Here is a 27,110-nt window from a genome sequence, read left to right as displayed (position 1 = left end):
AATAAACATAAATCGTATTCGTGGCCGGCAAACAAAAAAGCAGCAACAGCAGCAGCAAACGAAATACAGTCAATATGCTCGTACAGCAGCAGCAACAGCAACAACACAACAACGGCAACAAGTAGTAAATCAGCAACAACAGCAATGCAACGATGATAACACACAGCGACAACGAAACGTACAACAGCAACGGCTGCCGAACAATATGCAAGTCAACGGTACGGTGCAACAAAAGCCTCCAAAGCAGCAGCAACGTCAGCCGGCTCCAATACGGCAGCAGGCGTCTCAGCAGAGATCAAACCCGAATACAAATCCAAACACAAAAAGTATGACATACAGCCAAGTAGCCCGTGGTGTTGGTGGTGTTAAAATCCGTAATCCTGCATCAAGGCATCTTGAAAAGCTACAGGAGCAGCTTCGTATGGAGCAGCAGCAAAAACGGCAGCAACAACAACATCCGTGGCAGCAACAGGAACACTATCGCCAAATCCAGCAGCGCCATCAAGAGCAGCGCCATCCTCAGCAGCAGCAGCGCAACCAAAACCAGCAGCAGCGTATCCAAAACCAACAGCAAGCGCTTCCCAAGTCAACACCCAACAACAACAACAACAGCCCACGCGAATTGTACAGGTGCCAACACACAACGAGCAATCACAACAACAGCAGCAACACCAAACTCCGCAGATTGATTGTCCGCTTATGAGAGCGTTGGAGCGGAACGCCAATATCGTCGAGGAGATGGGTAAAAAGATTGATAATTTACTAAATGTATTATTTAAATTTGTCGCCAATACGTTTAAAAATGCCCAACCATTACATATGCCCATGCCTATACAGAATAGTACCATTAGAAAATAGACCTATTGATAGCGATTGTCAAATGGCAGGCAGCCACACTATGTATGAAGCCAATGACACGAATAATAATGAATAATCTGAATAGTAGCCCTAATAATTTGAATACAACTTCTACCACTAATAGCAACTTAGATGCATATAGCGGCATCAGGTAGGCAGCCCCTTTAGGATTGCCTACTGGAATGCTGCAGGGGTGGGGAATAAGTTACTAGAATTAGAACTGTTTATCCAACGCCACAAAATTGATATAATGATGATAATAGAGACTCGTATTAATACTAGCGCAAATACAATTATTAGCTCGAATGTTTTGAAGATTAATGGGTACCTCACATACTTTGCTACCCATCCAGATAACTACAAAAGTGGAGGTGTAGCAGCAATCTTAGTTAAAAATGATATTAAGCATATCGCTTTGCAGCCAATATCGGAAAATTTATGCAGTGTGCTCCAATTGCCTTGATGAGTAGCGAGAGGATAAAAATAGAATAATAATTGCAGCTATATACTGCCCACCACAGCCTAAATGGTCTTCAGAGCAATTTAGCAGGCTATTCAAACACATAGACGATGGATGCAATGGCTCATCTGGCTTTATGCTATGTGGGGATTGGAACGCTAAGCATACCTGGTGGGGCAATATACGAGGATGCAAACGCGGGAAGGCGCTAATGGATAGCGTACACAAGAATAGGCGCTATAATATCCTAGCTACCCGGCGGTGCCACTCACTATCCATATGACAGGCGGAAAATGCCGTCGGCAATTGACTTTGCCGTATATGGCGGACTACAAAATGCGCGACTAAGAACGTATACGACGACAGACTTAGATTCGGACCACTTGCCTGTTCATATTGAAATGGGCATAGAAGGGCTAAATGTTGCTAATATGATGAAAGGAAATCGTAAAATATTGCTGCCAGTGAATGCGAACATAAAAAAGTTCCAAGAGTACTTAAATCGACGCATATTGCTAAACATTGAGATAAGATCAGGCGCCGATATAGAGGACGCTGTTGACATCTTAAATAAGAATATATATGAGGCAGCAGCAGACTCAATACGAGAACAACGGCATGGGCAGGATAAACTGTACCGACGAACGAATAGCGGACAATATAGGCTTAATGGGCACTTACGAGGGCTGATAAAGATGAAGCAGGTATATAAAAGGCAATTAATGCTTTTGCGTTGTCCGAATGCAAGAAAAATGTATAGACAAGTACAAAATCGGCTAAAGAAAGAGCTATGTCTGTCAAAAGTGAATACTATGAATGAGTTATTGAAGCAGATTGATGTTCAGGATCGCTATAAAATGCAAAAATTATGGAGGCTAACAAATAATTTGAAAAGGCAGCCGCAACCAAATTGGCCGCTAAAGTTAGAGATAGCTAGTGGCAGTAGTTGTAGGAGAAACGGCAATATAACGTGGACACGAAGTAATGAGGAGAAGGCTGAAGCGTTGCATGTCATTTGGAGAAACGCTTCACACCAAATCTGACAAATACACAGGTTGTGCGTAACCTGATTGCAGATGAGCTATTAGAGCTAAAGCGAAAAAAGCTGGAGCAATTCGAAGAGAATACAGATAGTATGTCCGTTCTGCCATTTCGTCCGATAAGTGTTAGCGAGACTATGCTAGAGATAGATATGCTAGAGTAAGAAGTCTCCTGGCATGGACAATATTGACAATAGGGTTATTAAATCGTTGCCTGAGAAGGCGGTTATATACTTAGTACTTATATTCAATTGTATATTGAGGTATGGGTTTTTCCTAGGCAATGGAAATGTGCAGAGATCAGTATGATATTAAAGCCTGGTAAAAGTACAGGAGAGATATCGTCATATAGACCAATTAGTCTACTAGCAGGTTTCTCAAAATTGTTTGAGAAACTGCTGCTGAATAGGCTATTCGAATGCAAAGAGTTTGCAAATGCTATACCAAGCCACCAATTTGGGTTCAGAAAGACCATGGTACCGAGCAGCAGCTGGCCCGTGTGACTCAAATATATTGAATGCTTACGAGAAGCGACAATATTGCTCGGCTGTATTTATTGATATCAGCGAAGCGTTTGACCGTGTATGGCACGCTGGGCTATTAGTAAAATTAATAAAATTGCTACCACTTGCACTGTACAACGTGCTGAAAGCTACTTGGCTGAGCGAATATTTATTGTAAAATGCAACGACGGCATAAAGTCAAGGCCTGGAAAAGTGTGTGCAGGCGTACCCCAGGGCAGTGTGCTCGGGCCTATACTATATACATATTTTCTTCAGACATGCCACTACCTAGACTTGTAATGAAAGAATATGCATCGTTCGAACCCAATAAGATGCAGCTGTCAACATATGCTGATGACACAATAGTTATGTGTGCATCCCAAATATATTGGAGGCAGTGAATCTAAATGAAAAATACTTAATACATTTGATGCGTTGGGCAGAGAAATGGTGCATAAAGATAAATAGTAGCAAAACAGCGCATGTAATGTTTAGCACGCGGAGGCTGGATGCAACACTAGTAAGGCTGTGTCCAATGATAAATGGACAAACGATCGAAAATAACGGGCGGCACCGATACTTGGGCTTAGTATTGGATAGAAAACTGACTGACTGAATATACACATAACTCAGCTTTGCATAAGGCTGCGTGGAGTACACAAAAAGCTGGACTGGTTGCTGGGAAAAAAAGTAGGCTAGCTAGAAATTGCAAGGCTGTGGTATATAAGCAGCTGATCGCACCTATATGGCAATATGCGCTTCCTGTATGGGGAGCACTGGTATCAAATTCGCAAATAAAAAGGATAGAAACAATGCAGAATAAAATCTTGCGGGCATGCATGAATGCCAGTTGGTATACAAGGAATCAGACGTTGAGGGATACGTATGGGATAAAAAGCGTAGATGAAGTATATCAGTTGGCTAGCGATAGATTTGCGAAGTCACTAAGCTGTCATCCGAACATTGAAGCTCGGAAACTGATACTAGAGCCATTTATACCAGTGCGGCTACTAAGGCCCAGGTACACGGAGCAATTGGATAGATGCATGGCGCCACTACGGCAGCAGCAGTTAACACAGCGAGAGAGGTAGCTGAGGAGAGGTTGCCAACGCTGCTGCAGCTAGAAGAAGATGAGCAAGAGGCTGAAAGGAGGGCCGCTATGCTTGCCGAGTGGGAACAGAGGCGAGCTATGGGGCCACCAAAACGCTTTGATGAATGCACAATAAACATGCTTCGTCGCAAACTTAAAGCGGGCACAATAACTCGCGAAAACTTAATGCTGCTAATCGACAACCAGCCACCACAGATACAATGGCTAATTCTACCTGAGCTGCAACACGAACACCTGCAGCGGCAGCATCAGGAACTAATACGGACGGCAGAGCCGGCCCCAGGGGCCATAATACAATCGGCTATGATACCGAATGAATTGCAACTAGAGCGCAGCCTTGATATGTTGGAGCAGGCACTGGGACAGGAGATGGATGAAGCGCTCATTATTGCAGGAAATAATATTCAAATTGAATGCAGCAGCGGCTCGCAGACAATGAGTCAGTGCAGCTGAATACAAATGAGCTGCAAATGCAGCATGGCCAACGGCTATGCGGCAGCAGCACTAACAATACAAATGCTACTAATACTAACAATGTAAACAATGATAATGATAGTGATTTTGATAATGATGAATTTGAATTGTTCTTGTCAACTTACCTGCAGAAGAAGGCTGAATTGAATCCCTCTTGGTACACTCAGTACAGCCTGGCCCGCTCTCCATGCGGCGGCAAAATAACTTATATCCCTCGCTGGTCTATATAGTACAGCCTGGCCCGCTCTCCCTGCGGCGGCAAAACGATCTACATCCCTCGTTGCAGCCTGAGACTGAGCCCGGCCCGCTTTCTCCGCGGTGGCATAACTATGTCCATCCAACGATGCAGCAGCAACTGCAGCCTGATTCGCTTCCTGAGCGGCGGCAAAACAATACAAATTCCGAGCAGTTGCCACTGGATATGCCTGGGCTCATTGTGGAGCGCCTGGTTGACAGATGTCCAACGACGCAGCAGCTGATGGAGCCTGGCCCCCCCTGAGAAGCTGGAAATGCAGCTGGTGCCTGTGCGGGGGCAGCCTGGGCCATCACGGCCGCCTTCGATGACCGAGCATGATTTGCAGCAACGACAATCGACGCCTGTAAAGCGAAAGGTTGAGAATTTAATGCTGCCTGCAAAACGTAGATGCACTTACCAAATGGCGTCAATTCGGAGGCGACTGCAAGGGCCGCTCCAAGATGCTGCTGCCTGACAAGCGGCAGTGGCAGCAGCAGCGTATCGGCCAGGAGGCACTGGCTGTGGCTGGGCCATATCCGATGTTTTCACAGCAGCCCATACCTGAACGAAAAAGGCAATTTAGACGGACTCCGCAATGTAGGAAAAAAGCACGTACCTGCCTCCCAGCACACGCGGAACTCGTGCGGGCGCCCCTGCAGACGGAGCTGCAATGGTCAATGGCCATGCTCCGGCCTCGAAGAAGTCCAAACTGGCCGGCTGAGCGTGGCCCATATGGAATCCAAAATGCACACCATGTGCACGACACTTTTATATGCAGCGACTCCTGTCTGCATAGTGGTGTCCATAAGAAGCGGCAGCACAATCCAATAAGCCAGCGGAGGCGTCGTCGGATGCGGTCAAATGCCCATGCGAGGCTTATTGCGCATCAGCAAATGAATGCGTCGGCGCCTGTGTGGCGGCCTGTACATGGCTGGCGGCGCCTGGCGCATAGAAAAGCGCGACCTCTGAGCGCAATTATCAAATCTGATAGCAATTTCGACATAAATCTGTAAAAAGAAATATTTATAATTAGTTATATGTTAAGAAATTAATTTTTGCAAAAATGCGACTTACCTCTGTTAAAAAGTTTTCGATTTCCACGTTGCGACGGAAAAAAAAAAATGTATATGCAGAGCACATGTAGTCAAATCTAACTGTATATTGCGTAGCGTTGCCACCTATGCAGTGTTGCCACACTGACAGTTTTAAGTTGTTAAGCAATTTAGTATTATTAGGGAATTAGTACTTTTAGTCTTTTAGTTTAGTATTTTAGTATAAGTATTTATTTGTATTTAGTACGTAAGTTCAATACAGACACATTCTATGTGTCTAACAACATGTTTATAGAGTTAGGATACAATGTTGCCAAATAATGTTCTTATATGTTGCTAAAGTGAAAGTAATGGAAAAGAAATAAAACAAGTCACGGAGGAATTTCATTCCACTGCTGACATATATTGTGCTCGGATGCACTCAACTAAAAAAACTTAAAAACTTAAAAACTTAAAAAAATCAACTTAAAAAACTTAAAAAACCTAATAAAAAAAACCGAAAGGCTTGATTGCGCTCGGACGCACTCATCTATTTAAAACAAAAAAAAAAAAATAAATAAAATAAAATAAAATAAATAAATAAAAAGTCAATTAAACCAAAACCAAACCAAAAAGAAATTAAAATCAATAAAGACATTGCGCTCGTACAGTGCAAGTGCAATTTATGTGGCACACAAAAACATACTCGGCATATAAAAATATTATTGTCGCATATAAAATGGAAATGCGCTATCGAATCAACTAGTAAATATGGAACACAATGCAAATAAAGTGGAAAGCCCTCTGAGGAGTGGCTAAATAGAGATCCTGGGATTGTGCAGGTGCAATCTGAGGATTAAATCGTGTGCATAATGAGGCCAAACGTCTTGGTTATGTGCCGGCAAATATGGCAGCCGCTGGCGTCACTAATACAAGTGCAGGTGAAAATGTGAAGCGCACAACAGAGAGAAGTGAAATACAGGGTGATATTTCTGATGAGACTATCTTAACTTGCGAAAGTGCTACCTCAGCATTCTCTGAGACGGCGCTTTCTCATATGTTCTGTGATAGCGATGAGGACACTAACTGGACAAATGCTATAGTTGGAATTGAGAGAAGAGCGGTGGGAGCAGCAACAACAACTACAGGATCTACTTGCCAGCAAGTGCAACAACAGCAACAGACGCCAATTCTCGCGGCAGAAGTGCCGCTAAATGATCCGCCATTTCTGCCTGAGTCAACAGGGGCAGCAACTACAACAAGTACAAGAACAACCACTAGCGCAAATGTCATAGCTAACCTAGAAGGCAATGTTCCGCCATCTTTGCAAATGTCAACGCCTACGCTGACAATAGCAACCAATACCAACACAGGTGACGCGCAAAAATTGGCGCCAACGCTAAGTGAATGTGCAACAGGAACAACAAGTGGTCGCTTGCGTGATGCTGCTAAGGTGACAATGGCGGCAAAAATAAATGGCGCTAAGTGTAGAGTGACTATGCCAATGAAGCAGCAGCGTAAAGTAATGCGCGCTGCTAGCTCTCTTGGCCCTAATAATTTGCAAAATGCAATGCAATCTAACTTGCAGCCTATTGTTAGATTATACAATATTGCAAGACCAAAAAATAATTTAGCCAAAAATGCCCATGCCCGGTGGGGAGGAAGGCAACATGAACATGGACATTGATGCCAACACCAGTAGTGATGGATATTCGGAGGTAATTATTTCGGGATGATGAAGCAACAGAGCAGCAAATAGGCGGCAAGCAGGTAGCTAGTGAAGTTCAGGAAGCGCAAACCGCAGTTAGGTCAAAGTATTAAAATTCCAACACTTTTTGTGCCCAATGTAAAAGAAATTCAGCCACTAATGGAGAAATTAATAACGCACAGGGCGTCAATAAATTTACAACAAAATGTACCCAGGTGATGGGATTAGAGAGAGTACAATGTAAAGATTTCAGCACATATAACGCCATATTGGGCTTATTAAATACAGAAAATATACCTATGCACACACACCAGCGAGAAGTGAGCGTGGCTACAGGGTTTATTAAAACATTTGCACAGTTCGACTCCATGCGACTGGTTGCGTACCCAATTGGGAGAATTGGGTTATGTTGTCAGATACGTTAACGTCATGAAGCATCGATTTAGTGGCAAGCCATTGAACATATTTGAAATAGAGATTGAGCCAAGAGTGGATGGTGGTCATACAAAAATATGTAATTAAACGAATTAGGTAATCAGCATGTCGCTGTGGAAAGACAACATAAAAGTGCTGACCCAGTACAGTGTCATAGGTGTCAGGCATTTGGTCACAGCAAAAACTATTGCCGTCGGCCATTTGTCTGCCTTAAATGTGCCGGTGAGCACCCAACAACAATGTGTGCCAAGGATAGGGACACAATTGCTAAATGCGCCAACTGTGGAGAGGGGCACATTGCCAGTTACAAAGGATGCGCTGTATTCAAACATGCGCAAAGTTTAATAAACATAAATCGTATTCGTGGCCGGCAACAAAAAAAAAGCAGCAACAGCAGCAACGAAATACAGTCAATATGCTCGTACAGCAACAGCACAACAGCAACAACACAACGGCAACAAGTAGTAAATCAGCAACAACAGCAATGCAACGATGATAACATACAGCGACAACGAAACGTACAACAGCAACGGCTGCCGAACAATATGCAAGTCAACGGTACGGTGCAACAAAAGCCTCCAAAGCAGCAGCAACGTCAGCCGGAGTCTCCAATACGGCAGCAGGCGTCTCAGCAGATATCAAACCCGAATACAAATCCAAACACAAAAAGTAGGACATACAGCCAAGTAGCCCGTGGTGTTGGTGGTGTTAAAATCCGTAATCCTGCATCAAGGCATCTTGAAAAGCTACAGGAGCAGCTTCGTACGGAGCAGCAGCAAAAACGGCAGCAACAACAACATCCGTGGCAGCAACAGGAACACTATCGCCAAATCCAGCAGCGCCATCAAGAGCAGCGCCATCCTCAGCAGCAGCAGCGCAACCAAAACCAGCAGCAGCGTATCCAAAACCAACAGCAGCGCTTCCCAAGTCAACAAACCCAACAACAACAACAACAGCCCACGCGAATTGTACAGGTGCCAACACACAACGAGCAATCACAACAACAGCAGCAACACCAAACTCCGCAGATTGATTGTCCGCTTATGAGAGCGTTGGAGCGGAACGCCAATATCGTCGAGGAGATGGGTAAAAGATTGATAATTTACTAAATGTATTATTTAAATTTGTCGCCAATACGTTTAAAAATGCCCAACCATTACATATGCCCATGCCTATACAGAATAGTACCATTGTAGAAAATAGACCTATTGAGCGATTGTCAAATGGCAGGCAGCCACACTATGTATGAAGCCAATGACACGAATAATAATGAATAATCTGAATAGTAGCCCTAATAATTTGAATACAACTTCTACCACTAATAGCAACTTAGATGCATATAGCGGCAATCAGGTAGGCAGCCCCTTTAGGATTGCCTACTGGAATGCTGCAGGGGTGGGGAATAAGTTACTAGAATTAGAACTGTTTATCCAACGCCACAAATTGATATAATGATGATAATAGAGACTCGTATTAATACTAGCGCAAATACAATTATTAGCTCGAATGTTTTGAAGATTAATGGGGTACCTCACATACTTTGCTACCCATCCAGTAACTACAAAAGTGGAGGTGTAGCAATCTTAGTTAAAAATGATATTAAGCATATCGCTTTGCAGCCAATATCGGAAATTTTATGCAGTGTGCTCCAATTGCCTTGATGAGTAGCGAGAGGAATAAAAATAGAATAATAATTGCAGCTATATACTGCCCACCACAGCCTAAATGGTCTTCAGAGCAATTTAGCAGGCTATTCAAACACATAGACGATGGATGCAATGGCTCATCTGGCTTTATGCTATGTGGGGATTGGAACGCTAAGCATACCTGGTGGGGCAATATACGAGGATGCAAACGCGGGAAGGCGCTAATGGATAGCGTACACAAGAATAGGCGCTATAATATCCTAGCTACCGGCGGTGCCACTCACTATCCATATGACAGGCGGAAAATGCCGTCGGCAATTGACTTTGCCGTATATGGCGGACTACAAAATGCGCGACTAAGAACGTATACGACGACAGACTTAGATTCGGACCACTTGCCTGTTCATATTGAAATGGGCATAGAAGGGCTAAATGTTGCTAATATGATGAAAGGAAATCGTAAATATTGCTGCCAGTGAATGCGAACATAAAAAAGTTCCAAGAGTACTTAAATCGACGCATATTGCTAAACATTGAGATAAGATCAGGCGCCGATATAGAGGACGCTGTTGACATCCTAAATAAGAATATATATGAGGCAGCAGCAGACTCAATACGAGAACAACGGCATGGGCAGGATAAACTGTACCGACGAACGAATAGCGGACAATATAGGCTTAATGGGCACTTACGAGGACTGATAAAGATGAAGCAGGTTATAAAAGGCAATTAATGCTTTTGCGTTGTCCGAATGAAAGAAAAATGTATAGACAAGTACAAAACCGGCTAAAGAAAGAGCTATGTCTGTCAAAAGTGAATACTATGATGAGTTATTGAAGCAGATTGATGTTCAGGATCGCTATAAAATGCAAAAATTATGGAGGCTAACAAATAATTTGAAAAGGCAGCCGCAACCAAATTGGCCGCTAAAGTTAGAGATAGCTAGTGGCAGTAGTTGTAGGAGAAACGGCAATATAACGTGGACACGAAGTAATGAGGAGAAGGCTGAAGCGTTTGCATGTCATTTGGGAGAAACGCTTCACACCAAATCTGACAAATACACAGGTTGTGCGTAACCTGATTGCAGATGAGCTATTAGAGCTAAAGCGAAAAAGCTGGAGCAATTCGAAGAGAATACAGATAGTATGTCCGTTCTGCCATTTCGTCCGATAAGTGTTAGCGAGACTATGCTGAGATAGATATGCTAGAGTTAAATAAGTCTCCTGGCATGGACAATATTGACATAGGGTTATTAAATCGTTGCCTGAGAAGGCGGTTATATACTTAGTACTTATATTCAATTGTATATTGAGGTATGGGTTTTTTCCTAGGCAATGGAAATGTGCAGGATCAGTATGATATTAAGCCTGGTAAAAGTAGGAGATATCGTCATATAGACCAATTAGTCTACTAGCAGGTTTCTCAAAATTGTTTGAGAAACTGCTGCTGAATAGGCTATTCGAATGCAAAGAGTTTGCAAATGCTATACCAAGCCACCAATTTGGGTTCAAAAGACCATGGTACCGAGCAGCAGCTGGCCCGTGTGACTCAATATATATTGAATGCTTACGAGAAGCGACAATATTGCTCGGCTGTATTTATTGATATCAGCGAAGCGTTTGACCGTGTATGGCACGCTGGGCTATTAGTAAAATTAATAAAATTGCTACCACTTGCACTGTACAACGTGCTGGAAAGCTACTTGGCTGAGCGAATATTTATTGTAAAATGCAACGACGGCATAAAGTCAAGGCCTGGAAAGTGTGTGCAGGCGTACCAGGGCAGTGTGCTCGGGCCTATACTATATACAATATTTTCTTCAGACATGCCACTACCTAGACTTGTAATGAAAGAATATGCATCGTTCGAACCCAATAAGATGCAGCTATCAACATATGCTGATGACACAATAGTTATGTGTGCATCCCAAAATATATTGGAGGCAGTGAATCTAAATGAAAAAATACTTAATACATTTGATGCGTTGGGCAGAGAAATGGTGCATAAAGATAAATAGTAGCAAAACAGCGCATGTAATGTTTAGCACGCGGAGGCTGGATGCAACACTAGTAAGGCTGTGTCCAATGATAAATGGACAAACGATCGAAAATAACGGGCGGCACCGATACTTGGGCTTAGTATTGGATAGAAAACTGACACTGAATATACACATAACTCAGCTTTGCATAAGGCTGCGTGGAGTACACAAAAAGCTGGACTGGTTGCTGGGAAAAAATAGTAGGCTAGCTAGAAATTGCAAGGCTGTGGTATATAAGCAGCTGATCGCACCTATATGGCAATATGCGCTTCCTGTATGGGGAGCACTGGTATCAAATTCGCAAATAAAAAGGATAGAAACAATGCAGAATAAAATCTTGCGGGCATGCATGATGCCAGTTGGTATACAAGGAATCAGACGTTGAGGGATACGTATGGGAAAAAGCGTAGATGAAGTATCAGTTGGCTAGCGATAGATTTGCGAAGTCACTAAGCTGTCATCCGAACATTGAAGCTCGGAAACTGATACTAGAGCCATTTATACCAGTGCGGCTACTAAGGCCCAGGTACACGGAGCAATTGGATAGATGCATGGCGCCACTACGGCAGCAGTTAACACCGCAGAGAGAGGTAGCTGAGGAGAGGTTGCCAACGCTGCTGCAGCTAGAAGAAGATGAGCAAGAGGCTGAAAGGAGGGCGCTATGCTTGCCGAGTGGGAACAGAGGCGAGCTATGGGGCCACCAAACGCTTTGATGAATGCACAATAAACATGCTTTCGTCGCAAACTTAAAGCGGGCACAATAACTCGCGAAAACTTAATGCTGCTAATCGACAACCAGCCACCACAGATACAATGGCTAATTCTACCTGAGCTGCAGCACGAACACCTGCAGCGGCAGCATCAGGAACTAATACGGACGGCAGAGCCGGCCCCAGGGGCCATAATACAATCGGCTATAGATACCGATGCATTGCAACTAGAGCGCAGCCTTGATATGTTGGAGCAGGCACTGGGACAGGAGATGGATGAAGCGCTTATTATTGCAGGAAATATATTCAAATTGAAATGCAGCAGCGGCTCGCAGACAATGAGTCAGTGCAGCTGATACAAATGAGCTGCAAATGCAGCATGGCCAACGGCTATGCGGCAGCAGCAGCAATAACACACAAATGCTACTAATACTAACAATGTAAACAATGATAATGATAGTGATTTTGATAATGATGAATTTGAATTGTTCTTGTCAACTTACTGCAGAAGAAGGCTGAATTGAATCCCTCGTTGGTACACTCAGTACAGCCTGGCCCGCTCTCCATGCGGCGGCAAAATAACTTATATCCCTCGCTGGTCTATATAGTACAGCCTGGCCCGCTCTCCCTGCGGCGGCAAAACGATCTACATCCCTCGTTGCAGCCTGAGACTGAGCCCGGCCCGCTTTCTCCGCGGTGGCATAACTATGTCCATCCACGATGCAGCAGCAACTGCAGCCTGATTCGCTTCCTGAGCGGCGGCAAACAATACAAATTCCGAGCAGTTGCCACTGGATTTGCCTGGGCTCATTGTGGAGCGCCTGGTTGACAGATGTCCAACGACGCAGCAGCTGATGGAGCCTGGCCCCCCTGAGAAGCTGGAAATGCAGCTGGTGCCTGTGCGGGGGGCAGCCTGGGCCATCACGGCCGCCATCGATGACCGAGCATGATTTGCAGCAACGACAATCGACGCCTGTAAAGCGAAAGGTTGAGAATTATGCTGCCTGCAAAAACGTAGATGCCTTACCAAATGGCGTCAATTCGGAGGCGACTGCAAGGGCCGCTCCAAGATGAGCTGCTGCCTGACAAGCGGCAGGCAGCAGCAGCGTATCGGCCAGGAGGCACTGGCTGTGGCTGGGCCATATCCGATGTTTTTCACAGCAGCCATACCTGAAAAACGAAAAAAGGCAATTTAGACGGACTCCGCAATGTAGGAAAAAAGCACGTACCTGCCTCCCAGCACACGCGGAACTCGTGCGGGCGCCCCTGCAGACGGAGCTGCAATGGTCAATGGCATGCTCCGGCCTCGAAGAAGTCCAAACTGGCCGACTGAGCGTGGCCCATATGGAATCCAAAATGCACACCATGTGCACGACACTTTTATATGCAGCGACTCCTGTCTGCATAGTGGGTCCATAAGAAGCGGCCAGCACAATCCAATAAGCCAGCGGAGGCGTCGTTCGGATGCGGTCAAATGCCCATGCGAGGCTTATTGCGCATCAGCAAATGAATGCGTCGGCGCCTGTGTGGCGGCCTGTACATGGCTGGCGGCGCCTGGCGCATAGAAAAGCGCGACCTCTGAGCGCAATTATCAAATCTGATAGCAATTTCGACATAAATCTGTAAAAAGAAATATTTATAATTAGTTATATGTTAAGAAATTAATTTTTGCAAAAATGCGACTTACCTCTGTTAAAAAGTTTTCGATTTCCACGTTGCGACGGGAAAAAAAAAAAAAATGTATATGCAGAGCACATGTAGTCAAATCTAACTGTATATTGCGTAGCGTTGCCACCTATGCAGTGTTGCCACACTGACAGTTTTAAGTTGTTAAAGCAATTTAGTATTATTAGGGAATTAGTACTTTTAGTCTTTTAGTATTTTAGTATAAGTATTTATTGTATTTAGTACGTAAGTTCAATACAGACACATTCTATGTGTCTAACACACATGTTTATAGAGTTAGGATACAATGTTGACAAATAATGTTCTTATATGTTGCTAAAGTGAAAGTAATGGAAAAGAATAAAACAAGTCACGGAGGAATTTCATTCCACTGCTGACATATATTGTGCTCGGATGCACTCAACTTAAAACAATAAACATGCTTCGTCGCAAACTTAAAGCGGGCACAATAACTCGCGAAAACTTAATGCTGCTAATCGACAACCAGCCACCACAGATACAATGGCTAATTCTACCTGAGCTGCAGCACGAACACCTGCAGCGGCAGCATCAGGAACTAATACGGACGGCAGAGCCGGCCCCAGGGGCCATAATACAATCGGCTATAGATACCGATGAATTGCAACTAGAGCGCAGCCTTGATATGTTGGAGCAGGCACTGGGACAGGAGATGGATGAAGCGCTCATTATTGCAGGAAATAATATTCAAATTGAAATGCAGCAGCGGCTCGCAGACAATGAGTCAGTGCAGCTGAATACAAATGAGCTGCAAATGCAGCATGGCCAACGGCTATGCGGCAGCAGCACTAACAACACAAATGCTACTAATACTAACAATGTAAACAATGATAATGATAGTGATTTTGATAATGATGAATTTGAATTGTTCTTGTCAACTTACCTGCAGAAGAAGGCTGAATTGAATCCCTCGTTGGTACACTCAGTACAGCCTGGCCCGCTCTCCATGCGGCGGCAAAATAACTTATATCCTCGCTGGTCTATATAGTACAGCCTGGCCCGCTCTCCCTGCGGCGGCAAAACGATCTACATCCCTCGTTGCAGCCTGAGACTGAGCCCGGCCCGCTTTCTCCGCGGTGGCATAACTATGTCCATCCAACGATGCAGCAGCAACTGCAGCCTGATTCGCTTCCTGAGCGGCGGCAAAACAATACAAATTCCGAGCAGTTGCCACTGGATTTGCCTGGGCTCATTGTGGAGCGCCTGGTTGACAGATGTCCAACGACGCAGCAGCTGATGGAGCCTGGCCCCCCTGAGAAGCTGGAAATGCAGCTGGTGCCTGTGCGGGGGCAGCCTGGGTCATCACGGCCGCCATCGATGACCGAGCATGATTTGCAGCAACGACAATCGACGCCTGTAAAGCGAAAGGTTGAGAATTTAATGCTGCCTGCAAAACGTAGATGCACTTACCAAATGGCGTCAATTCGGAGGCGACTGCAAGGGCCGCTCCAAGATGAGCTGCTGCCTGACAAGCGGCAGTGGCAGCAGCAGCGTATCGGCCAGGAGGCACTGGCTGTGGCTGGGCCATATCCGATGTTTTTCACAGCAGCCATACCTGAAAAACGAAAAAGGCAATTTAGACGGACTCCGCAATGTAGGAAAAAAGCACGTACCTGCCTCCCAGCACACGCGGAACTCGTGCGGGCGCCCCTGCAGACGGAGCTGCAATGGTCAATGGCCATGCTCCGGCTCGAAGAAGTCCAAACTGGCCGACTGAGCGTGGCCCATATGGAATCCAAAATGCCACCATGTGCACGACACTTTTATATGCAGCGACTCCTGTCTGCATAGTGGTGTCCATAAGAAGCGGCAGCACAATCCAATAAGCCAGCGGAGGCGTCGTCGGATGCGGTCAAATGCCCATGCGAGGCTTATTGCGCATCAGCAAATGAATGCGTCGGCGCCTGTGTGGCGGCCTGTACATGGTGGCGGCGCCTGGCGCATAGAAAAGCGCGACCTCTGAGCGCAATTATCAAATCTGATAGCAATTTCGACATAAATCTGTAAAAGAAATATTTATAATTAGTTATATGTTAAGAAATTAATTTTTGCAAAAATGCGACTTACCTCTGTTAAAAAGTTTTCGATTTCCACGTTGCGACGGGAAAAAAAAAAAAATGTATATGCAGAGCACATGTAGTCAAATCTAACTGTATATTGCGTAGCGTTGCCACCTATGCAGTGTTGCCACACTGACAGTTTTAAGTTGTTAAAGCAATTTAGTATTATTAGGGAATTAGTACTTTTAGTCTTTTAGTATTTTAGTATAAGTATTTATTGTATTTAGTACGTAGTTCAATACAGACACATTCTATGTGTCTACAACTGTTTATAGAGTTAGGATACAATGTTGCCAAATAATGTTCTTATATGTTGCTAAAGTGAAAGTAATGGAAAAGAATAATAAAACAAGTCACGGAGGAATTTCATTCCACTGCTGACATATATTGTGCTCGGATGCACTCAACTAAAAAGCGGGCACAATAACTCGCGAAAACTTAATGCTGCTAATCGACAACCAGCCACCACAGATACAATGGCTAATTCTACCTGAGCTGCAGCACGAACACCTGCAGCGGCAGCATCAGGAACTAATACGGACGGCAGAGCCGGCCCCAGGGGCCATAATACAATCGGCTATAGATACCGATGAATTGCAACTAGAGCGCAGCCTTGATATGTTGGAGCAGGCACTGGGACAGGAGATGGATGAAGCGCTCATTATTGCAGGAAATAATATTCAAATTGAAATGCAGCAGCGGCTCGCAGACAATGAGTCAGTGCAGCTGAATACAAATGAGCTGCAAATGCAGCATGGCCAACGGCTATGCGGCAGCAGCACTAACAATACAAATGCTACTAATACTAACAATGTAAACAATGATAATGATAGTGATTTTGATAATGATGAATTTGAATTGTTCTTGTCAACTTACCTGCAGAAGAAGGCTGAATTGAATCCCTCGTTGGTACACTCAGTACAGCCTGGCCCGCTCTCCATGCGGCGGCAAAATAACTTATATCCCTCGCTGGTCTATATAGTACAGCCTGGCCCGCTCTCCCTGCGGCGGCAAAACGATCTACATCCCTCGTTGCAGCCTGAGACTGAGCCCGGCCCGCTTTCTCCGCGGTGGCATAACTATGTCCATCCAACGATGCAGCAGCAACTGCAGCCTGATTCGCTTCCTGAGCGGCGGCAAAACAATACAAATTCCGTGCAGTTGCCACTGGATTTGCCTGGGCTCATTGTGGAGCGCCTGGTTGACAGATGTCCAACGACGCAGCAGCTGATGGAGCCTGGCCCCCCTGAGAAGCTGGAAATGCAGCTGGTGCCTGTGCGGGGCAGCCTGGGCCATCACGGCCGCCATCGATGACCGAGCATGATTTGCAGCAACGACAATCGACGCCTGTAAAGCGAAAGGTTGAGAATTTAATGCTGCCTGCAAAACGTAGATGCACTTACCAATGGCGTCAATTCGGAGGCGACTGCAAGGGCCGCTCCAAGATGAGCTGCTGCCTGACAAGCGGCAGTGGCAGCAGCAGCGTATCGGCCAGGAGGCACTGGCTGTGGCTGGGCCATATCCGATTTTTCACAGCAGCCATACCTGAAAAACGAAAAAGGCAATTTAGACGGACTCCGCAATGTAGGAAAAAAGCACGTACCTGCCTCCCAGCACACGCGGAACTCGTGCGGGCGCCCCTGCAGACGGAGCTGCAATGGTCAATGGCCATGCTCCGGCCTCGAAGAAGTCCAAACTGGCCGACTGAGCGTGGCCCATATGGAATCCAAAATGCACACCATGTGCACGACACTTTTATATGCAGCGACTCCTGTCTGCATAGTGGTGTCCATAAGAAGTGGCAGCACAATCCAATAAGCCAGCGGAGGCGTCGTCGGATGCGGTCAAATGCCCATGCGAGGCTTATTGCGCATCAGCAAATGAATGCGTCGGCGCCTGTGTGGCGGCCTGTACATGGCTGGCGGCGCCTGGCGCATAGAAAAGCGCGACCTCTGAGCGCAATTATCAAATCTGATAGCAATTTCGACATAAATCTGTAAAAAGAAATATTTATTAGTTATATGTTAAGAAATTAATTTTTGCAAAAATGCGACTTACCTCTGTTAAAAAATTTTCGATTTCCACGTTGCGACGGGAAAAAAAAAAAAAAATGTATATGCAGAGCACATGTAGTCAAATCTAACTGTATATTGCGTAGCGTTGCCACCTATGCAGTGTTGCCACACTGACAGTTTTAAGTTGTTAAAGCAATTTAGTATATTAGGGAATTAGTACTTTTAGTCTTTTAGTTTTAGTAAGTATTTATTGTATTTAGTACGTAAGTTCAATACAGACACATTCTATGTGTCTAACAACATGTTTATAGAGTTAGGATACAATGTTGCCAAATAATGTTCTTATATGTTGCTAAAGTGAAAGTAATGGAAAAGAAATAAAACAAGTCACGGAGGAATTTCATTCCACTGCTGACATATATTGTGCTCGGATGCACTCAACTTAAAAAGCTGCACTCAACTTAAAAAAAACTTAAAAAACTTAAAAAATAAAAAAAAACCGAAAGGCTTGATTGCGCTCGGACGCACTCATCTATTTAAAACAAAAAAAAAATAAATAAAATAAAATAAAATAAATAAAAAAAAAGTCAATTAAACCAAACCAAACCAAAAAGAAATTAAAATCAAATAAAGACATTGCGCTCGTACAGTGCAAGTGCAATTTATGTGGCACACAAACACACATACTCGGCATATAAAATATATATTGTGCGCATATAAAATGGAAATGCGCTATCGAATCAACTAGTAAATATGGAACACAATGCAAATAAAAGTGGAAAGCCCTCTGAGGAGTGGCTAAATAGAGATCCTGGGATTGTGCAGGTGCAATCTGAGGATATAAATCGTGTGCATAATGAGGCCAAACGTCTTGGTTATGTGCCGGCAAATATGGCAGCCGCTGGCGTCACTAATACAAGTGCAGGTGAAAATGTGAAGCGCACAACAAGAGAGAAGTGAAATACAGGGTGATATTTCTGATGAGACTATCTTAACTTGCGAAAGTGCTACCTCAGCATTCTCTGAGACGGCGCTTTCTCATATGTTCTGTGATAGCGATGAGGACACTAACTGGACAAATGCTATAGTTGGAATTGAGAGAAGAGCGGTGGGAGCAGCAACAACAACTACAGGATCTACTTGCCAGCAAGTGCAACAACAGCAACAGACGCCAATTCTCGCGGCAGAAGTGCCGCTAAATGATCCGCCATTTCTGCCTGAGTCAACAGGGCAGCAGCAACTACAACAAGTACAAGAACAACCACTAGCGCAAATGTCATAGCTAACCTAGAAGGCAATGTTCCGCCATCTTTGCAAATGTCAACGCCTACGCTGACAATTACCAACACAGGTGACGCGCAAAAATTGGCGCCAACGCTAAGTGAATGTGCAACAGGCAACAACAACAACAAGTGGTCGCTTGCGTGATGCTGCTAAGGTGACAATGGCGGCAAAAAAATGGCGCTAAGCGTAGAGTGACTATGCCAATGAAGCAGCAGCGTAAAGTAATGGCCCTAATAATTTGCAAAATGCAATGCAATCTAACTTGCAGCCTATTGTTAGATTATACAATATTGCAAGACCAAAAAATAATTTAGCCAAAAATGCCATGCCCGGTGGGGAGGAAGGCAACATGAACATGGACATTGATGCCAACACCAGTAGTGATGGATATTCGGAGGTAATTATTTCGGATGATGAAGCAACAGAGCAGCAAATAGGCGGCAAGCAGGTAGCTAGTGAAGTTCAGGAAGCGCAACCGCAGTTAGGTCAAAGTATTAAAATTCCAACACTTTTTGTGCCCAATGTAAAAGAAATTCAGCCACTAATGGAGAAATTAAATAACGCACAGGGCGTCAATAAATTTACAACAAAATGTACCCAGGGTGATGGGATTAGAGTACAATGTAAAGATTTCAGCACATATAACGCCATATTGGGCTTATTAAATACAGAAAATATACCTATGCACACACACCAGCCGAGAAGTGAGCGTGGCTACAGGGTTATATTAAAACATTTGCACAGTTCGACTCCATGCGACTGGTTGCGTACCCAATTGGGAGAATTGGGTTATGTTGTCAGATACGTTAACGTCATGAAGCATCGATTTAGTGGCAAGCCATTGAACATATTTGAAATAGAGATTGAGCCAAGAGTGGATGGTAGTCATACAAAAATATGTAAATTAAACGAATTAGGTAATCAGCATGTCGCTGTGGAAAGACAACATAAAAGTGCTGACCCAGTACAGTGTCATAGGTGTCAGGCATTTGGTCACAGCAAAAACTATTGCCGTCGGCCATTTGTCTGCCTTAAATGTGCCGGTGAGCACCCAACAACAATGTGTGCCAAGGATAGGGACACAATGCTAATGCGCCAACTGTGGAGAGGGGCACATTGCCAGTTACAAAGGATGCGCTGTATTCAAACATGCGCAAAGTTTAATAAACATAATCGTATTCGTGGCCGGCAACAAAAAAAGCAGCAACAGCAGCAGCAACGAAATACAGTCAATATGCTCGTACAGCAGCAGCAGGCAACAGCAACAACAACAACGGCAACAAGTAGTAAATCAGCAACAACAGCAATGCAACGATGATAACACACAGCGACAACGAAACGTACAACAGCAACGGCTGCCGAACAATATGCAGTCAACGGTACGGTGCAACAAAAGCCTCCAAAGCAGCAGCAACGTCAGCCGGAGTCTCCAATACGGCAGCAGGCGTCTCAGCAGAGATCAAACCCGAATACAAATCCAAACACAAAAAGTATGACATACAGCCAAGTAGCCCGTGGTGTTGGTGGTGTTGTAAAATCCGTAATCCTGCATCAAGGCATCTTGAAAAGCTACAGGAGCAGCTTCGTATGGAGCAGCAGCAAAAAACGGCAGCAACAACAACATCCGTGGCAGCAACAGGAACACTATCGCCAAATCCAGCAGCGCCATCAAGAGCAGCGCCATCCTCAGCAGCAGCAGCGCAACCAAAACCAGCAGCAGCGTATCCAAAACCAACAGCAGCGCTTCCCAAGTCAACAAACCCAACAACAACAACAACAGCCCACGCGAATTGTACAGGTGCCAACACACAACGAGCAATCACAACAACAGCAGCAACACCAAACTCCGCAGATTGATTGTCCGCTTATGAGAGCGTTGGAGCGGAACGCCAATATCGTCGAGGAGATGGGTAAAAAGATTGATAATTTACTAAATGTATTATTTAAATTTGTCGCCAATACGTTTAAAAATGCCCAACCATTACATATGCCCATGCCTATACAGAATAGTACCATTGTAGAAAATAGACCTATTGATAGCGATTGTCAAATGGCAGGCAGCCACACTATGTATGAAGCCAATGACACGAATAATAATGAATAATCTGAATAGTAGCCCTAATAATTTGAATACAAACTTCTACCACTAATAGCAACTTAGATGCATATAGCGGCAATCAGGTAGGCAGCCCCTTTAGGATTGCCTACTGGAATGCTGCAGGGGGTGGGGAATAAGTTACTAGAATTAGAACTGTTTATCCAACGCCACAAAATTGATATAATGATGATAATAGAGACTCGTATTAATACTAGCGCAAATACAATTATTAGCTCGAATGTTTTGAAGATTAATGGGTACCTCACATACTTTGCTACCCATCCAGATAACTACAAAAGTGGAGGTGTAGCAATCTTAGTTAAAAATGATATTAAGCATATCGCTTTGCAGCCAATATCGGAAAATTTTATGCAGTGTGCTCCAATTGCCTTGATGAGTAGCGAGAGGAATAAAAATAGAATAATAATTGCAGCTATATACTGCCCACCACAGCCTAAATGGTCTTCAGAGCAATTTAGCAGGCTATTCAAAACACATAGACGATGGATGCAATGGCTCATCTGGCTTTATGCTATGTGGGGATTGGAACGCTAAGCATACCTGGTGGGGGCAATATACGAGGATGCAAACGCGGGAAGGCGCTAATGGATAGCGTACACAAGAATAGGCGCTATAATATCCTAGCTACCGGCGGGTGCCACTCACTATCCATATGACAGGCGGAAAATGCCGTCGGCAATTGACTTTGCCGTATATGGCGGACTACAAACTGCGCGACTAAGAACGTATACGACGACAGACTTAGATTCGGACCACTGCCTGTTCATATTGAAATGGGCATAGAAGGGCTAAATGTTGCTAATATGATGAAAGGAATCGTAAATATTGCTGCCAGTGAATGCGAACATAAAAAAGTTCCAAGAGTACTTAAATCGACGCATATTGCTAAACATTGAGATAAGATCAGGCCGCCGATATAGAGGACGCTGTTGACCATCTAAATAAGAATATATATGAGGCAGCCGCAGACCTCAATACGAGAACAACGGCATTGGGCAGGATATAAACTGTACCGACGAACGAAATAGCGGACAATATAGGCTTAATGGGCACTTACGAGGGCTGATAAAGATGAAGCAGGTATATAAAAGGCAATTAATATGCTTTTGCGTTGTCCGAATGCAAGAAAAATGTATAGACAAGTACAAAATCGGCTAAAGAAAAGAGCTATGTCTGTCAAAAGTGAATACTATGACTGAGTTATTGAAGCAGATTGATGTTCAGGATCGCTATAAAATGCAAAAATTATGGAGGCTAACAATAATTTGAAAAGGCAAGCCGCAACCAAATGGCCGCTAAGTTAGAGATAGCTAGTGGCAGTAGTTGTAGGAGAAACGGCAATATAACGTGGACAACGAAGTAATGAGGAGAAAGGCTGAAGCGTTTGCATGTCATTTGGAGAACGCTTCACACCAAATTCTGACAATACACAGGTTGTGCGTAACTGATTGCAGATGAGCTATAGAGCTAAAGCGAAAAAAGCTGGAGCAATTCGAAGAGAATACAGATAGTATTGTCCGTTCTGGCCATTTCCGTCCGATAAGTGTTAGCGAGACTATGCTAGAGATAGATATGCTAGAGTTAAATAAGTCTCCCTGGCATGGACAATATTGACAATAGGGGTTATTAAATCGTTGCCTGAGAAGGCGGTTTATATACTTAGTACTTATATTCAATTGTATATTGAGGTATGGGTTTTTTTCCTAGGCAATGGAAATGTGCAGAGATCAGTATGATATTAAAGCCTGGTAAAAGTACAGGAGAGATATCGTCATATAGACCAATTAGTCTACTAGCAGGTTTCTCAAAATTGTTTGAGAAACTGCTGCTGAATAGGCTATTCGAATGCAAAGAGTTTGCAAATGCTATACCAAGCCACCAATTTGGGTTCAGAAAAGACCATGGTACCGAGCAGCAGCTGGCCCGTGTGACTCAATATATATTGAATGCTTACGAGAAGCGACAATATTGCTCGGCTGTATTTATTGATATCAGCGAAGCGTTGACCGTGTATGGCACGCTGGGCTATTAGTAAAATTAATAAAATTGCTACCACTTGCACTGTACAACGTGCTGGAAAGCTACTTGGCTGAGCGAATATTTATTGTAAAATGCAACGACGGCATAAAGTCAAGGCCTGGAAAAGTGTGTGCAGGCGTACCCCAGGGCAGTGTGCTCGGGCCTATACTATATACAATATTTTCTTCAGACATGCCACTACCTAGACTTGTAATGAAAGAATATGCATCGTTCGAACCCAATAAGATGCAGCTGTCAACATATGCTGATGACACAATAGTTATGTGTGCATCCCAAAATATATTGGAGGCAGTGAATCTAAATGAAAAATACTTAATACATTTGATGCGTTGGGCAGAGAAATGGTGCATAAAGATAAATAGTAGCAAAACAGCGCATGTAATGTTTAGCACGCGGAGGCTGGATGCAACACTAGTAAGGCTGTGTCCAATGATAAATGGACAAACGATCGAAAATAACGGGCGGCACCGATACTTGGGCTTAGTATTGGATAGAAAACTGACACTGAATATACACATAACTCAGCTTTGCATAAGGCTGCGTGGAGTACACAAAAAGCTGGACTGGTTGCTGGGAAAAAATAGTAGGCTAGCTAGAAATTGCAAGGCTGTGGTATATAAGCAGCTGATCGCACCTATATGGCAATATGCGCTCCTGTATGGGGAGCACTGGTATCAAATTCGCAAATAAAAAGGATAGAAACAATGCAGAATAAAAATCTTGCGGGCATGCATGAATGCCAGTTGGTATACAGGAATCAGACGTTGAGGGATACGTATGGGATAAAAAGCGTAGATGAAGTATATCAGTTGGCTAGCGATAGATTTGCGAAGTCACTAAGCTGTCATCCGAACATTGAAGCTCGGAAACTGATACTAGAGCCATTTATACCAGTGCGGCTACTAAGGCCCAGGTACACGGAGCAATTGGATAGATGCATGGCGCCACTACGGCAGCAGCAGTTAACACAGCAGAGAGAGGTAGCTGAGGAGAGGTTGCCAACGCTGCTGCAGCTAGAAGAAGATGAGCAAGAGGCTGAAAGGAGGGCCGCTATGCTTGCCGAGTGGGAACAGAGGCGAGCTATGGGGCCACCAAAACGCTTTGATGAATGCACAATAAACATGCTTCGTCGCAAACTTAAAGCGGGCACAATAACTCGCGAAAAACTTAATGCTGCTAATCGACAACCAGCCACCACAGATACAATGGCTAATTCTACCTGAGCTGCAACACGAACACCTGCAGCGGCAGCATCAGGAACTAATACGGACGGCAGAGCCGGCCCCAGGGGCCATAATACAATCGGCTATAGATACCGATGAATTGCAACTAGAGCGCAGCCTTGATATGTTTGGAGCAGGCACTGGGACAGGAGATGGATGAAGCGCTCATTATTGCAGGAAATAATATTCAAATTGAAATGCAGCAGCGGCTCGCAGACAATGAGTCAGTGCAGCTGAATACAAATGAGCTGCAAATGCAGCATGGCCAACGGCTATGCGGCAGCAGCACTAACAATACAAATGCTACTAATACTAACAATGTAAACAATGATAATGATAGTGATTTTGATAATGATGAATTTGAATTGTTCTTGTCAACTTACCTGCAGAAGAAGGCTGAATTGAATCCCTCGTTGGTACACTCAGTACAGCCTGGCCCGCTCTCCATGCGGCGGCAAAATAACTTATATCCCTCGCTGGTCTATATAGTACAGCCTGGCCCGCTCTCCCTGCGGCGGCAAAACGATCTACATCCCTCGTTGCAGCCTGAGACTGAGCCCGGCCCGCTTTCTCCGCGGTGGCATAACTATGTCCATCCAACGATGCAGCAGCAACTGCAGCCTGATTCGCTTCCTGAGCGGCGGCAAAACAATACAAATTCCGAGCAGTTGCCACTGGATATGCCTGGGCTCATTGTGGAGCGCCTGGTTGACAGATGTCCAACGACGCAGCAGCTGATGGAGCCTGGCCCCCCCTGAGAAGCTGGAAATGCAGCTGGTGCCTGTGCGGGGGCAGCCTGGGCCATCACGGCCGCCTTCGATGACCGAGCATGATTTGCAGCAACGACAATCGACGCCTGTAAAGCGAAAGGTTGAGAATTTAATGCTGCCTGCAAAACGTAGATGCACTTACCAAATGGCGTCAATTCGGAGGCGACTGCAAGGGCCGCTCCAAGATGAGCTGCTGCCTGACAAGCGGCAGTGGCAGCAGCAGCGTATCGGCCAGGAGGCACTGGCTGTGGCTGGGCCATATCCGATGTTTTTCACAGCAGCCATACCTGAAAAACGAAAAAGGCAATTTAGACGGACTCCGCAATGTAGGAAAAAAGCACGTACCTGCCTCCCAGCACACGCGGAACTCGTGCGGGCGCCCCTGCAGACGGAGCTGCAATGGTCAATGGCCATGCTCCGGCCTCGAAGAAGTCCAAACTGGCCGGCTGAGCGTGGCCCATATGGAATCCAAAATGCACACCATGTGCACGACACTTTTATATGCAGCGACTCCTGTCTGCATAGTGGTGTCCATAAGAAGCGGCAGCACAATCCAATAAGCCAGCGGAGGCGTCGTCGGATGCGGTCAAATGCCCATGCGAGGCTTATTGCGCATCAGCAAATGAATGCGTCGGCGCCTGTGTGGCGGCCTGTACATGGCTGGCGGCGCCTGGCGCATAGAAAAGCGCGACCTCTGAGCGCAATTATCAAATCTGATAGCAATTTCGACATAAATCTGTAAAAAGAAATATTTATAATTAGTTATATGTTAAGAAATTAATTTTTGCAAAAATGCGACTTACCTCTGTTAAAAAGTTTTCGATTTCCACGTTGCGACGGAAAAAAAAAAAAATGTATATGCAGAGCACATGTAGTCAAATCTAACTGTATATTGCGTAGCGTTGCCACCTATGCAGTGTTGCCACACTGACAGTTTTAAGTTGTTAAAGCAATTTAGTATTATTAGGGAATTAGTACTTTTAGTCTTTTAGTATTTTAGTATAAGTATTTATTGTATTTAGTACGTAAGTTCAATACAGACACATTCTATGTGTCTAACAACATGTTTATAGAGTTAGGATACAATGTTGCCAAATAATGTTCTTATATGTTGCTAAAGTGAAAGTAATGGAAAAGAATAAAACAAGTCACGGAGGAATTTCATTCCACTGCTGACATATATTGTGCTCGGATGCACTCAACTTAAAAAAAAACTAAAAAAAAACTAAAAAACAAGTCACGGAGGAATTTCATTCCACTGCTGACATATATTGTGCTCGGATGCACTCAACTAAAAAAAAAATCAACTAAAAAAACTAAAACTAAAACTCAACTTAAACTTAAAAAAAAACTTAAATAAAAAAAACCGAAAGGCTTGATTGCGCTCGGACGCACTCATCTATTTAAAACAAAAAAAAAAAAAAAAAAAAATAAATAAAATAAAATAAAATAAATAAATAAAAAGTCAATTAAACCAAAACCAAACCAAAAAGAAATTAAAATCAAATAAAGACATTGCGCTCGTACAGTGCAAGTGCAATTTATGTGGCACACAAACACACATACTCGGCATATAAAATATATATTGTGCGCATATAAAATGGAAATGCGCTATCGAATCAACTAGTAAATATGGAACACAATGC

The 27,110-nt window shown here is 44.3% G+C and overlaps 1 protein-coding gene and 1 long non-coding RNA gene across 2 annotated transcripts; one reads left to right on the top strand and one right to left on the bottom strand.

Annotated features, from left to right (window-relative positions):
* Positions 1–7,352: 7,352 nt before the first annotated feature.
* LOC138911683 (putative uncharacterized protein DDB_G0271606) lies at positions 7,353–8,964 on the top strand. The gene is made up of 2 exons (XM_070211070.1): positions 7,353–7,430; positions 8,383–8,964. The coding sequence occupies exons 1-2, from the start codon at positions 7,353–7,355 to the stop codon at positions 8,962–8,964; spliced, it is 660 nt and encodes a 219-aa protein (XP_070067171.1).
* A 4,752-nt stretch (positions 8,965–13,716) lies between these two features.
* LOC138911684 (uncharacterized) lies at positions 13,717–14,919 on the bottom strand. The gene is made up of 3 exons (XR_011417361.1): positions 14,837–14,919; positions 13,937–14,062; positions 13,717–13,869 (listed from the first exon to the last, which is right to left on the bottom strand). It is a non-coding gene; the product is annotated as an uncharacterized lncRNA (long non-coding RNA).
* Positions 14,920–27,110: the final 12,191 nt, after the last annotated feature.

This window comes from Drosophila virilis, unplaced genomic scaffold (genome assembly GCF_030788295.1).
Source record: "Drosophila virilis strain 15010-1051.87 unplaced genomic scaffold, Dvir_AGI_RSII-ME tig00001995, whole genome shotgun sequence".
Classification (NCBI taxonomy): domain Eukaryota; kingdom Metazoa; phylum Arthropoda; class Insecta; order Diptera; family Drosophilidae; genus Drosophila; species Drosophila virilis.
Note: the sequence above shows the minus strand (reverse complement) of the source record. Positions and strands in the feature narration are given on the sequence as shown.